This window comes from Pelmatolapia mariae, linkage group LG14 (assembly GCF_036321145.2).
Source record: "Pelmatolapia mariae isolate MD_Pm_ZW linkage group LG14, Pm_UMD_F_2, whole genome shotgun sequence".
In the NCBI taxonomy this organism is placed as follows: Eukaryota; Metazoa; Chordata; class Actinopteri; order Cichliformes; family Cichlidae; genus Pelmatolapia; species Pelmatolapia mariae.
This window is the reverse complement of record NC_086239.1, coordinates 18,018,423-18,033,543: the sequence shown is the minus strand read 5'-3', so window position 1 is coordinate 18,033,543 and position 15,121 is coordinate 18,018,423. Positions and strand designations below refer to the sequence as shown.

At 39.6% G+C, this 15,121-nt stretch overlaps 1 protein-coding gene across 2 annotated transcripts in view; it reads left to right on the top strand.

Moving 5' to 3' along the window:
• Window positions 1–10,338, top strand: part of pdgfd (platelet derived growth factor d) — a 55,073-nt gene extending 44,735 nt beyond the window's left edge. For both annotated transcript variants that reach the window (XM_063493782.1, XM_063493783.1), the window contains 2 exons: window positions 6,267–6,484; window positions 9,649–10,338. In XM_063493782.1, coding sequence (XP_063349852.1) covers window positions 6,267–6,484; window positions 9,649–9,783 — 353 coding nt within the window. In that variant the 3' untranslated portion in view covers window positions 9,784–10,338. The remainder of the gene's footprint in view (window positions 1–6,266; window positions 6,485–9,648) is intronic.
• The last annotated feature ends 4,783 nt before the right edge of the window (window positions 10,339–15,121 follow it).

Sequence of the window (15,121 nt, the reverse complement as noted above, 5' to 3'; positions counted from 1 at the left end):
GTCAGAGGTCAAATGTGACATGATATTTTAAATCTTTATATGTACTTTCTATATGTTGACAATACAAACCACACCTGTAAAAATCATAGTTTCTAAGTTATAAGCTTATTATCTTTTACAAATAAATCATTAAGTTGACCTTGAACACCTCTATGCTCGTTATCAGTGTTGGGCAAGTTACTTTGAAAAAGTAATTAATTATAGTTACTAGTTACTTCTTCAAAAAAGTAACTGAGTTAGTAACTGAGTTACAAGATTCTAAAAGTAATTAATTACTTGAAAAGTAACTATTGCGTTACTTTAAAAAAAAATGTTTAACCCTCTGGGGTCCAGGGTATAATTGGCATAAATAATTGGTATAAATGTTTATTGAATCATATTTCATAACTTTAAATGCAAATATAAATTGTCAATTTTAAAATCATATGCACAAGTTTTGCAAACAACAAAGTTATTTGCAGCCATTTACCTTTTACCCTATTAAAAAAAAAAAAAAAATCAAACTATTTACAGAACAATCAGCTGTTCTTCAATAAGATGCCACGCAAATTATTTGTGCCAATCCAAAAAATAATTTCTGTCCACTATAAAGGAGAACATCACAGCCTGATACCTGCAGGTCTGACAGCAGCAGGTGTATCACTCCTGTTTCTACCTGGAGACAGCAGTCGCCTCATTGTTCTGACACACAACACAAAACTATCCACAACACTACACACTAACTACACAAGACAACACATTAACTACACACTTCAAACATGCTAAACGTCACAAATCTCTCACATCTCAAAACTCGCTCTCTCTCTCTTTCAGCTGTCTCTCTCTCTCTCTCTCTCTCTCTCGCCGTCACTGCTAAAACTTCCCCCACTTCCTAAACAATTAAATGTCATGTTGCCATATCATTTTTTGATTGGTCGACATGGTACATTTTTCCACCAACACAAAAGGGCTGGGGGTTTTTTTGTTTTGTTTTTTTAGGTTTTGGTCATAAGCAGAGAGTGCTCGCTAGCGCTGTCCTTAGACAGTAAACGTGATGAAAATATTGAGGAAAAAACGCCGCGTATATATTGTTTATCATGACTCTGGTTTTACGTGGCGTATCAACACAATTTAAAAACTGGTATATATCACCTTGTTGCTTTGTCTTTAAGTGGTCGTGTGATTGGTTTACCACGACTACTTTATTCTTCCTCAGTCAAACAGCAGCACTCATGCGATTGTTTTGCCCCCTTAGCTCCAGGTGTTGTGCCATAAAGTGATTTGTCTGCCAGAAAGTGATTGCCGTCCACTGGAGCGCGCGCAGCTGCTTAAAGCTGTAGCGCCCAGATTACTTACGTAGTCAGCTACTTCCGTGCAACTGATAGACGATGCGGTAGGCTGAATACAGTTTCAACCGACTGTTTGTTAAAAAATAGTAACACAACCGTATTTTCTTGTTAGTGACGCTAACGGCGTTGTAACGATACAAATAGTAATTAGTTAGATTACTCGTTACTGAAAAAAGTAACACCGTTAGTAACGCTGTTACTTGTAACGCCATTATTCCCACCACTGCTCGTTATATAGTGTCTTTGTAGACTTATGTGTTGTAATGAGACCAGCTAACTAGTAGTAATATTGAACTAGTTTATCTTCAGTCAGACAGTCAGCACACAGGTGGATGCTGGGGTGGTGGAGGGGTTGAAAGAGCAGACAAATGTGGCGCTGACATGCCAGAAACAGAGATGAGAAATCTTGCAGCTGAAACAGGCCGTCTGGTATATGACACGAGGACGACGAGGCTTTTTATTGCGTGTGCTGTGTGACGCAGTGCAGTTCCTGAACCACCTCGCAGGCTTCGCTTCATTTGATGCAGTAGGATGAAAGTCATCCCTTTTTATTGTTCTGCAGATGGTGATCCTCAAAAACTCTGCTGCGTACACAGTATTTCTCCTCGTGCCGCTGCGGTCGGTCTCTGGTAGCTTGAAGGGGAGGGGAAGAGCGTGAAGCCTTGTGCTGACCCAGACAGACCCAAACAGCAGGAGGCCCATTCTAACATACCGAGCTATACATAAAACTCAGTGCTACACCACTGCAGAAGAAGTCTATGCTGCTGTAATTTGAAGGAAATTAGTCATGTAATAACTTTGATGGAGCAAAATTGTTGCTGGATGTTCAAATATAGCGCAGATGACAGCCAAAGACAACCCATGAAAAGGTGTATTAGCCAGCCTCTGTCACTTAAGAAAGAGATCTGTTGTAACATTAGGCTTTCTAGTAGGTGAGTGCATTAATACTTAATTTGGCTTTTAGGAAGGAATATATAACAGCAGGAAAAACACACACATGCACTTCCAGCATAGTGATCAAAGTAACGGTGACAACTAAGATAAGTCTGATTGACTATGATTGAAAAAGGAAACTTTAAAATATTTTTTCTGTTAATACCAGAGATCTTTTTTTTCGGGGGGTGCTCCAGTTTATGTGCAAAAGTATTGCCGTAAGTTGTTGCATCATCGAATTGCCCTTTGGGAGGGTTTATAGTGAGTCAGTGACAAGTTTAAGGCGAGACAGAACAACGCAGCTCTTTACTGTGAAGTCAATGCCAGCGACCTGCAGTCATTCAAGCAGCAGATTTTATCCTTGGGGATACATACTGCAGATGTCTTTGACTAGATATGAAAATTAATATGCTTATTCCATACACAATAGAAAGGGAGTGTTTGCGTGTGCATGTCTGTAAAAAAATGTTCAAGCTTGCAGCATTTGCAGTGCTTTTGAGCCATCTCTCTCCTGTTTCAGTCTTTCTACCCGAGGGCTGTCCTGTTCCTTAGTAAATATTTGTACTTGACAGCAAATCTATCTCATTTATTAGTGCACGTGTGCGTGCGCATGCTGGGTTGGCACGAGGACGAGGCTCTGTGTAGGGGCAGTTAGTGCATTTTGCAGGACTACCTAGAGCTGCATAGATGCTGCAGGTCTTCGATACACCAGTATAGCTCTCTCTAATTGGGAATTCAACCTGTGCAGTGGAGCAGAAATCTGCCACAGTCAGCAGCTTGGCTTTGCTTTCATTAAGACACACACACAAAGACGGCCGACACCCACCTCTGTTCTCATGAAGGACAGCGAGCCAGATGATAATATTAATTGGGCCAGCTCCAGGTCCGTAAAGTAACTCACACACATTCAGCCTCAAACATAAATAATTTCAAATGAAGTCGTCGTAATGCTAATACAAATAAACTAATCTTCAAAGAAACTGAGGGGTAAACATTGGAGCAGAATATGTTTTATGATTTTCCACACGTGCTCAGACACTATGCTGTGTTCACTATGCTGTGTGAGTGACACAGTCATTCTTGGAGTGTTGCTTGCTCATCTGCCTCTGTGTTCTTTCCCTCCCCTTTCCACACCAGTGCCTTTCTGGGATTATACTCATTCTCCTTAAACAGACACAAGCTCAGCCCTGCAAGTCTCACACATACACACCTGCAAGCTCACAGCATAAAAAAACCCTAAAGAACCCCGTGCCTTCACCGTCAACCATAAAAGCATGTGCCTTACCCCCAAAGTACACAAACACACTTACCGGTTACTGGATTTGCTCATTAGAGGCAATGCAGTAGCATAAGTCTGAATGTGCTGCTGTCACATTGTAAAATCTAAAGAAACATTACCTACAATTCTGTCACCAGAAATGAAATTATTCCTTGCTGAAAATGTGTCTTTTTTGATCTTTAGTAAAATCGCAGACTACTTACATGATGGGTTCACTGTCATTTGCAAGCATGGACAAGGAATAAAGACTATAATATGGTTGTAAATGTAGATACATTTAGTTCAGCTGTATCCACACCAATTCAGGGTTGTGGGTGGGAGGCTAGATCCTATCCACTTGTCATAGGGGGAAATAGACAGGATACGCCATGGATAGTTCATCACAGGGCTAATACGGACAGACAGATAACCTGATACCCTCCCATCCACAATCTAAGGCCAATTTAGAATCACCAGTTAACCTGACAAGCATGTTCGAGCACTGGGGACCACCCAGAGGAAACCCATAAAGACACACGAAAGACCCCATCCAACCAGATGGTTCAAACCAGGAGTCTTTTTGTTGCGAGGTGCCAGGCTCCACATGGCAGTTCTTTCCCTTGTTAGAAAGAATTTGAGTAGCAAACGATCATTATTCTTAATTTCCTGACATTTTTATATGTATAATAAGATTTATTCAAATGAGCAGATAGCTTTAAACTGATTTCACACTATCTTCTCTACTTATCCAATATTGTCACACAGTTGTCCTCATTTAACCTGCTAATACTCACACAAATGCTGACATAATCCACTTTTCATTTAGTCTGACGCAGATGTGCAAATATCAGCTGCCTGTAAGACAGAATGCGAGGATTTTAAAGGAAGAGGCAAACGTGTGCAGCACCTCAACTAGAGATAGCTTTCATTTGATGCATTTCTTTTCTATATAACACATAAGTCTGTTCTTAATTTCTTATTACCATTTTACTGAAAAAGGAGGCCTAAAACAACCATCATCAGTGTTGTAAATGGAATATATATAGAGTGCTATCTACCTTCACTTCTCCTTCACTCTGCGCTGCCAAAGGAAATGATAAAATCTTTCCTCGCATTTCTCTCCTAATGGCAGCCATGCTGTCTCGCTGCCAGTGTTTTTTGGGGCGTTTTTGACAGCACTACCTGAACTGCTAATGAAGCTCTGCTAATGCTGACAGTTTTACCTTTAAATTGTTTCAAGTGCATATATATGGACAAAAGCCCTGCTAGGGATTGAGTGCTTAAGCCACGACTGTACTTCGTTTAGGGCTTTCTCCTTGTACTTACATTTTTTTTCAGGGAGGACAGTTGCTGTCTACTATAAAGGTGAACGTATCAGCAGTATCTTCTTGTTATGTTGCTTTTGCGAAGCTCCAACTCAGTCATGCGTCCCTGAAGTGGTTTCTGCAGGCGGTGGAACATCCGACTGTAGTATAATAAGTGCTGAAGCCATGTACTCGAGTATGACTCCAGCAAACTCTAGGAGACCACTGAATAAACATTTACAACTTTTACATCTACTTTTATCAATGCGATAAGTAAATCAAAGTGAACTGTGTATTAATTTCTTTAAAAAATAAAAAAAGAGCTTGTGTTCTTATCCACTTTATGATTTCTATGCCACGTGTGTTGTAAAGATTCACTGCCCTCGGTATGGACAGTGCAATGATTATTATTCTGCTGATGACCACAATCAGTGAGCAATCAAACCACCACTGATTGTTGCTCTGCTTCTGCTATCTTTTTTCTATTCTTCCTCTTATCTTTTTGCCTTCAAACTGCCTGTGGTCTCTCTGAATTGCTCCCAGATTAAATTAAAACACTCGTGCTGTTTTTCACAGACAAAACAGCACGAGTGTCGGTTTCATTTCTCTCATTTGTCTGTACATAACTGAGATAACTGTTGTAGTTCTCTGCTTAACCACATTACAAATCAATCGTTTCATCACAGTCGTTTGTTGGCATCAGAACAAATATTCACCTTCTACATTTTCACCGAGCAGACTTATGTGAATAATAAACGTATAAAGATTCTAGTCGAGCTCCTGGATCTGAATCTTTAGCAACAAGTGCTTTAATTAATTATTTTCTGTCCACCTGTCAAATAATTCCCTTAATTCCCCCAAAATGAGTTTTGAGCCATTGCAGCAGGTCCAGTGTGCGCTAAGTAGGTGATTTTTCTTCAGAGTGATGACACAAAGAAAGGCTGTGATCTTCAATCAATGAATGCCCCCTGCTTTTTTTACTGTCCCCCTTTCTTCATCTTTGCGTCTCTTTCGATCCTCTCTCCATCTCTACAGTCACTTGTCATTGCAATTGTCCCCATAACTAATAGTGTCTCCACCTCTCAACCATTTTCACTCAGTCAATATTAAGGATATTTTCAATGTAAATCACTCCCGTCCTTCCACGCCATTCTTCATTCTGTGCCTCCACTGTCCCACACATTTGTCTTTATCATCACATAAAGCAATAACTGACCTGACTCTTTCAATCTTAATGTTAAAGGGAACTTTGCAGTGTAACACAGTATAAAAAGAGCTATTTTCCTTAGTGTATTTCTGTCATACCATAAAACACAACAGATTAAAAAAAGAGAAGGTAATTTGCTATTGTAAAAATTAGTAAGTCTTGATAAAAAGCACAAAGCGAGAGGGGAAAAAATGTGATCATTTATTAATTTGATACTTTTCTGCATTATTGTCAAGTTGATCTGAACCGGCTTCACAACGATGTCAAGTGGTACAGCTGTACTCCTCGCAACTACTCTGTGAACTTGCGAGAAGAGCTGAAGACCACCAACGCTGTCTTTTTCCCTCGATGTCTGCTGGTGAAACGCTGCGGGGGCAACTGTGGCTGTGGCACTACTAACTGGAATAATGGTTGTACCTGTCAGGCCTCCAAAACAACGCTCAAACTGCACGAGGTAGGTTTAGCACCATGGAGGCACTCACACAGAGTTCAGATAATTACAGATTTCCAGACCACACAGCATCACAAAGAAAGAAAGAAAAGACATGCAAGCTATACAGACACCCACACAGGCACACTAAGATATTTGGATCTCACAGTAAACCAGCAGAAATCTTTTTTTATATGTGGAAAAGAGCAGGAAAATTAGAGGGTGTGAAAGGGAAATTTGCTAAATATTCCCTCTGCTGCATCTATCTGGTGAGCAATGTCTTTCAAAGATGTTTTCCATAATGGCTCATGTGATATTTGAGACTTTTGGTGTAAGAGATGGTTTTGCTACTGTTACTGTTGAACTATGATGGAACTAGATCAGTCCACCAGAAGAAGCAAATTGTAACAACCATTACACTGTTTGTTAGTAAAACCGTTGTTTTCAATACATTCTGTTTCAAAAGAAAAAAAAATGTTTCTTGTCCATAAAAACAATAGTTCAAATCATAAACAGTTTAATGGGGTAAAGTAAGATATCTACTCAATATTTTTCCGTGTATGTTTGTGCATATTGCAGCTGTAATTATGCAGCCGTGCACGGGGTCGTTAAGGGTTCTTCTTATAAAGTCTGAAAATGAATTCAGCAAAAAATCGCCCTAAAATGTCTCGCACTTCACAAACTTTTGCTGTCTTCATTAAATACTAACAGTGTGTTACTCCAGTCATCCGTCTTAACCGCTTCTCAGACTTGCATGTTCAAAGTGAGACCTCACTTCGAACATGAGAGGGAGCAACAAATCATATTAACCTTTATCACACATGGCGATGAATGAGTCAATGGACAGAATGTATAATTACAAATATACTGTAATATTCACAAAGTCCAGTTATACAAACGGCATACATATATATGAAAATTGGAAAATCTTTTTCAACTCCATTCACCCCTTTCCGCTCATTACTTCATTTAAATTCAATTCAATTCAGCTTTATTCTATTCATGTAGCACCAAATTACAACAACAGTTGCCTAAAGGCACTTTACATTCTAAGGTATAAAATACAGAGAAAATCCCAACAATTGTATGATATCGTATTGAGTGAAAAAAGAAAGGTGAAGGTGAAGAAGAAACACACAGTGCATCATGGGAAACCCCCCAGCAGCCTAGACCTAACTAAACTGTAAAGGTTGAGAGGGTGTCAGTCTCCCAAAACCAAACTTGGAGCTAGTTCCACAGAACTTATCGTTAAGCATTGAGATTTATCTGCATCAGTCCTGTAAGAACATTTCTGCATCTATTACAAACAAAGAAAAACATTCCTATAATGCACTTTTATTGCTAAATGTAATATATCAGAACTAAGACTAATATCATATCAATCATATCAAATTACAGGCCCATTGTAGACTAATAAGATACTGTTTTCTTTCTTTGTGTTACTCAGATATATGAAAATCCTCAGATACATAGCATCATTTTAAGCCCAGTGAAATGCTGAGCTGGCAATACACTAATAGGACTTTTATTATTTATTTTTTGTATAATTATTTTTTATCAGCACTCCCAAATCCAAACAAAAAAACTTCAATTAGGCCATAAAAATCATTAATTTAGATTTGTTTTTTGTCTGGTTATAGAAATGTTACAGAAAGGTGAAGCAGATTTATTCAAGCACGAGAACGACATTTAAAAGTTCCCTACGTGCTAGGTACACGATGCTGTGGAAGTAAGAGAATGAGCGAATGAAAGAGGGACTGAGAGGACTGAGAGGAAGTGATTTAGATGCAGAGTGAGGGACAAGCAGGGAGAAATTGGGCGAGTAGTAGCGAGGGCTGCATCAGCAATGAAACAGGAATGCACCATCAGTCTCGCGCTTTCTCTCCACTTCTCTTCTCAGTGCTTTGTATGCCGCCTCTGTCTTTCTCTTTCTAATCTCTCCATATCTCCATGCATTGAAAGCATTCTGTCTTTCCCTTCCTTTCTCTCTCTCTCTCTCTCTGGGTTTCCATCATCCTTTCATTCTACCCAATTCCCATTTTCAATTTATCCCTTTGCAATCCACCATTCTTGTTCTTTAAGCCTGCCATTCATTCTTCTCTGTCACTTCCCTCCATCTCTTTGTGTCTTTGTTCTTGCATAGCATCATTATTGAAACATAGTCCATAGGGCTCTCTCTCACTGTCTCTCTTTCTCTCACTGTTAAAAATCATACAATGACAATTTAGACAAAAGTGGGATTTGGGGTTGTAATGGTGCTATGTGTGCGAAAAGGGAAAAAAAGTGTATTGCGTCGGTACACATTGCACTGCAGAGTACAGAACCACTGCAGTTTGGGTTCTCATGAGTGTGTTTGTGTGTCTAAGAGAGAGTAGCGTACAGAGACTGTGACTTCCTTTGTTCACTCTTCTCCTTGCCGGTAATCACGGACCTGTAGCTGCCTCCTTCAGTGACTTAACTTCTCTAGAAACACGTTATTACTCACACTAACGTTTCACTTCTGGGAAGTCCTGACATTAATCATTGGTCGCGTCTCTTTCATTGAGCTTTGGAAAACAAATTTGCTGCATCATTTGTGGAACAGTTTGTACTTTTGCTGTATTTTTACATTAACAGGAAATGCAGCAAATGGTGACTAAATCAAATTATGATTTCAGTGCTATGTATTTCCCAGTAAACATTTCTTTTGGTAACTTGTATTTTCCTTATTACCTGATAATGGGAAAAGCTCCTGCTCCCAAAGACTCTGAACACAAATAAGAAGACAGGTTAAGACATGAACAGATTTTTAGTGTAGCCACTTACAATAAACAGGGAGAACAGAAACTCCCGAAAAGCCAGGAGAAGATGATTTTTCATGACTACCCCATCATCCTTGACTTTGTAATCTACATTTTTGACCTGCCCCACTTGCTTCAAAGCCAAGTTTTCTGACATATTCAAATCCTCTCAGGTAGCAGTTCCTCTTTTTTTGCTGTTGTTGTTGAACTCCTGTAGTGTTTTGTCACGACTGGTGTGCTTCCTCTTGATATTTCCTCTTTTATATTCAAACAGGATTCAACAAATACAATCACTTGACAACACAAAACAACGTCTGGCAACGAGACGGAAAACAAGAAATAATTTGTGCCCATTTTCATTCCCATTCTGCGTCCTTACCATTTTTTTTCCCTCTGTGCCTCTTCTAGGTGCTGAAGTACGCTCCAGACCCCATTCGGTATCAGCGCCATCAGAGTCCAAAGGTTCGCTGGGTCATTGATGAAATTTTCCTCTCACATCATGAACAGTGTGAGTGCGCGTGTCCCTCCCAGCCCCCTCGCTGAGGCGGGCACATCTGGAACTGTTAGACGAGTTGTCCTTTCTATCTATTTTGCAATGGACTTCATATAATAATAGCACCGCTGACAAACATGCAGCAAAGAAGAAGGTAACAATTGACTTGTAAAGTGCAGCTCGCGTCATGACTTACCTTTCCTCTGTCTATGGGCCAAACCTGTAAATCCTGTAAATGCAACTCCCATCCCAATGTTTGCTATTTACCATTCCTGCAACTTGGTATTTCTGTCTTCACTGTTCGTGCTGCATTTAAACATTACATGTATGGTATGAGTGTTAACGTCTTCCAAAGAAATTCCCATTAAAATCAATCCAATTTCTTTCCTCCCAAATTTTAAAACCGTTGTTGTTGTAAACTTAAATTTACATTTTGATGAAAGGATTTTAAGGGAGGACAGCCTGATTGAACTGAACCTGCATTTTTCTCCAAGGCCTAGAAAATAAGTCTTTTACTTTTATTTCACATGTTTTGTTGCATTTTTTGTTTTAAATAAGACTGTTTCTAGAAACTTCAGGCAACTGCCAGGAGCATGCTGAGATGAGTGAGTGTGAAACAGAAGGGGAGAGAGGGGGGGATGGGTTGAAGGAAGTTTACACAAAAATAACACTTTATCTTGATATGAACTACAACCTCCAGGCTAACTACAGCCCTCCACATTAACACATTTATATGCACACACATCCACTCCAGGCTTCCAAAACCCAAAAAACTGTAGTTATTTATACAGAATCCTGAGGCTTCTTCTACTTTGTCTGGATATCACGCTCCTCGTTATCTGTCCGTCCATCCACACAGCTCATGCGTCTTTCTTTTCTTTCTCTCTCGCTGCCTCCGACTCGAACACATCAAAGAAAATGTCAGATCCGGCTCCTGCCCCGTGTCCAATTTTCCAAGCATTCCTGGCATTCCAGCTGCTATGCGGAATTCTGCTAACGCGGATAAAACCGCGACACTTAGACCCTGAACGCACAGCAGAGGAAAGAGAGAGGGAAACAGGAAGTTTATAGGAGAGGAGGCTGATGGAAAAGGGGAAATCGGGATAAGAGGAGAGCGATGCTTTTATGATAGATTCAAATTTTTTCTTGTATTTTCTAAATGCTCGTGTGTGTCACAGTCTCACACGCTGCCCTGTAAGTTTGCAGAGATCTGTGGGAATTACCGTGAGCGATGTTCTTGATCTCTGCTCATAACACAAGCAGCACTTGAGTGTGTGTATGCGTGTCAGTCCCCCTGTAGCAGCACAGGAAGAGGTCCTTTTGTTTAAAGGGTGGAGGGTTACCAACAGTCTGTAAGAGCTGGCAGCGGATCCAAGCATGTGAATGCTCAGCATGTGACTGTGTGTGCATGTGTGTGTAGCTGTCGGTTTAATGGAGAGTCAAAGCAGCAAAGCTAGAAATTAAATGAAACGCTCACCATTGTAACACTGAATTATTATTAATAGATGACAAATCTGGGTAAGTTTAGGTAAAATGACAGATTTCTGAGGCGCTCTGCTGGAAAAGTGTACAGGTGTATGTAGAAGGGACTAGAAATGACTACAGATACTTTACAGAACAAACATCTAAACGTAAATTATGATTTTTTTTAAACAAAAGCCAAATCATCTCTGAATCGCTAATATATATTTTTTAATTTCTATGTGTTATTTCATTGTTTGACTTTTGGTACACTCAGAAAATTGTTTTTCTTATCGATTCTCATTGGGTTCTCATTGACTCCGCTTAGAGTCATCACCATCACTAATCAGCATATCAGAGACATTCCATTCTGCAAGTTAAATTCATGCTGCGTGGTCGACACACAGCATGAAAGTAGTTTTCCCCACTGTTGTCATTGTGTTGGGGTCATTACTCAAAAAATAATGTTTACACATATTACACAAAACACTTCTTAAAAGTAATTCTTAAGTAAGTAATTCTAACCAGGAGAAAGTAAATCATTAAACTACTCGTTATGTTACCTGACCCATGTCTTTGGACTGTGGGAAAAGGCCAGAGTACTTTCACAGAACCCACGCAGACGCTTAAAGAAGATGCAAACTTCACACACAAAGGGCCTGACTAGATGGCCAGGACCTTATTTCTTACCATGCCACTGTGCCTCGTTTACTCAAGTCATTTATGTTATTTCAACAAAATGCTGTGTTTTGCCAGGTCAACATTTTAGGCTAAAACATTTTTAAATGCACAGTATTGTGTTGAAGTAACACAAGTGACTCAAGTTAACTTTCTCCAATAAATCCAACTTAAGCGGAATCTTTAAAAACAACAGTAGTGAGGTTTGTTTTTTAGAGCGCATAAGGACATCAGCTGCTGCAGTTTCTGGACCATGCATATAAAATAAAGGAATAGTTTTTACATGTAAATTGATGTATTATAAAAGTAGCAGGACCTGTGGTTGTGCGCGTGTGTGTGTGTGTGTGTGTGTGTGTGTGTGTGTGTGTGTGTGTGTGTGTGTATGTGAGCGTGTGCATCCTGTGTCTGCCAGTTTGCTGCTGTTATCAGCACATTCCACTGTTGCATGCACCAGTGACATGCTCTTTTTTCCATGTAGCTCTTTTGTTTTCTCCTGCAGCTCTTGAATATGAGATCACATATATCTCAGCGTAAAACTTTAACTAGTTTATTAGATCGAACACAAACAGAGGACCTTTGGGAACGTTTGAGATTATCGTACCTTTCAAAGAGATTTGTTTCAGTTTCCCTTCCCAGAATTTCAACAGGTGCCTAAGTAGTTTTAACTCAAAGAAAAGCTGTTGATGTCTGTTTTAACGAAAAAAGGTCAACCTCTGTTGCTCCATTCAAAATATATTAAAGACAAAACTGTATGCTTTACCTAAATAATTTATTGTGTCTTTTTCTGTTGTTTTATTAAAAAAAAATCAGTCTGTTGGTTTTGATAAATAAAATATTTCAAGCATTATTGGCTCGAATGCTTTGTGTTTTGTTATTTTTCCCCAGCCAAAAAATGATTTTATCAGGTCTTTGCCCAGGTTTGATATGATATGGAACAATGACTTGTTTGATCACCTGTGCAAAGCAATGGCAAATCTGTGGCAGGTTTTTTTTGTTTGTTTTTTGTTTTTTAGTGGATACCTCACACCCGATGTAGAGAAACACTGAGAACTGCAAAGAGCGAACGCAAACATAAAAAGAAGCTGTCAGATACCTTCTTACACACAGGTCACAACTGAAACCGCAAATGCAATTTTTAAGAACAATGTAACACTAGTAGGTTCAGGAGGGGCTAAATAATTGAGCCAATCGAGTGTTTATTAGTTTTCCACAATCACTTTTCAGGACCGCCTCCACTTTGCTCTGATCCGGTGATTCAGCTGCAGTCCAGCAACTTGGGAAAGATTTGGAGAGCTGGATAATCGGACTGAGCTTTTATTTTTTTCCCGCTTCGTCATTCACTCTGGGGAAAAATAAAAATAGAAAAACAAAATCTCTTCATTGCCGCTTTATTTCCTATAGCTGAGGGACAGATGTTACGTTGAATACACAATGATGCATATTTTGTAATAATAATGCATTTTGTAATTTAACTGCATCAGTTTCATCAACACTTCTGGTAACGCTGGCACAAATTATTTTGCAATGTTGTCTGTGTGGTTGTTTTTCCAACATAATATGCTCACATGTTAGTTTACTTTAGTTTGCTACTATCATAACAAGTATTAATTAATTAATTAGAACTAACTAACCAGGAAGTCGACTTGAACTTGAGAAAATATTAAAAAGATGTTGGGGATATAAACCAAATGTTCTAATGCTGCTCAAACTTCTGTATTAAAGCAATGTGTGAATGTGCCTTTTAAGTGTTATTATTTTTAAACATCTATCACAGTGGTAGTTTGGGGTTTAATATCTTAACCAAAAACCATTTGTCATGTGAACTAAAGAAGCTTGAGGATTGAACCACTGACGTCCTCTCTATGCTACTACCTGAATCATGGCAAACATACTAGGTAAGCATAATCTTTCATCACGCAGGATTAATGTGTTAAAAGGAAATGTTATGACCAAAACCTCCAAGACTGTTTTTGCTGCCTGACCTCTTAGCAGTCTCTTCATGACTAATTTCTTTGCTATCATCACTCCCAGCTGAGGATTGTTAAACAGCTGCTTAGAGCTTACAAAAGTATTTAGGGGGAGCGTTCTGCAAACGCAAGTCACGCTTCAGTTTGAGGTCAGGTCTCTGGTCCGGCCAATTCGTCCACACCAAACTTGCTTTGTGCAGTGGTGCACAGTCATGTAGAAACAGGAAGGGGCCATTCCCAAACTGAACTTTGCAGTTGGCACAATGCAGTCAGACACTGTGTCAGATTTTATGTGGTCCACCACTTTGTAGTTAAGTTCCTGTTGTTCCTTATCGCTTCCACTAACAGCTTACTGTGGAATATTTAGTATTTAAGTTCACAACTGAACTTGCACAGGTGGCGTCCTATCACTGTACCACGCTGGAATTCACTGAGCTCCAGAGAGCGACCCATTCTTTCACAAATGATTGCAGAAGCAGTCTGCATGTCAAGGTGCCTGATTTTATACACCTGTGGACATGAAAGTGACTGGAACACCTGAATTCAATGATTTTGATGGGTGACAGATTACTTTTGGTATTATAGTGTAACATTAGTGGGTTATGACCCTTATTTGGTGCCGTGGTAATCACACAGAGCAGATTAAAGCGAATCGGCTGTGTGTGATGTTATCGTGAAAGTTTTTATTCAGGTCAACCTCACATCAACAAAGCTGCATCACGGGTAGAATGCTTAGGTCATCAGTAACAAGGGCTACCAGCTAATGTGACCCATGGCACTGTCACTGTCACTACAAGGCTAAACATGCACACTGTTTGCTGGATTCATCTGTAGAAAAGAGTTTGCTGTTTCAAGTCGTAATACTGCTACCCTTCCCATTTTATCCAAGTCTTTTTTACATATCTTAAGGCTGTTTCCTGTCCCAGTTGTTGCTGTGGCAACCCTTCCTGTGCTCTTATCGTTAAACAGCAGTCTCCCCTCATGCAGCCCGACAGTCACATCCCAGTACAAACAGCCAGACATTTGTCCATCCATCCACCATCCATCCATCCATAACTGAGTAGTTTTTGAGTTACCCAAAGAAAGAGAAAAAAAATCCAACAAAGTACACTGCTCTGAGTCCCTATGGACACGAAAAAGACTGAATATGAAACATAGAGCGAGATAAACAAGAGTGACCAGAATTAAGATTAAGCTTTAAAAAAGTGGAGTAAACAGAGAGAGACTGTAGGGAAAGGCAGATCAATCAGAAAAGAGAGAGAGAGAAGGTCAGAGAGAGACA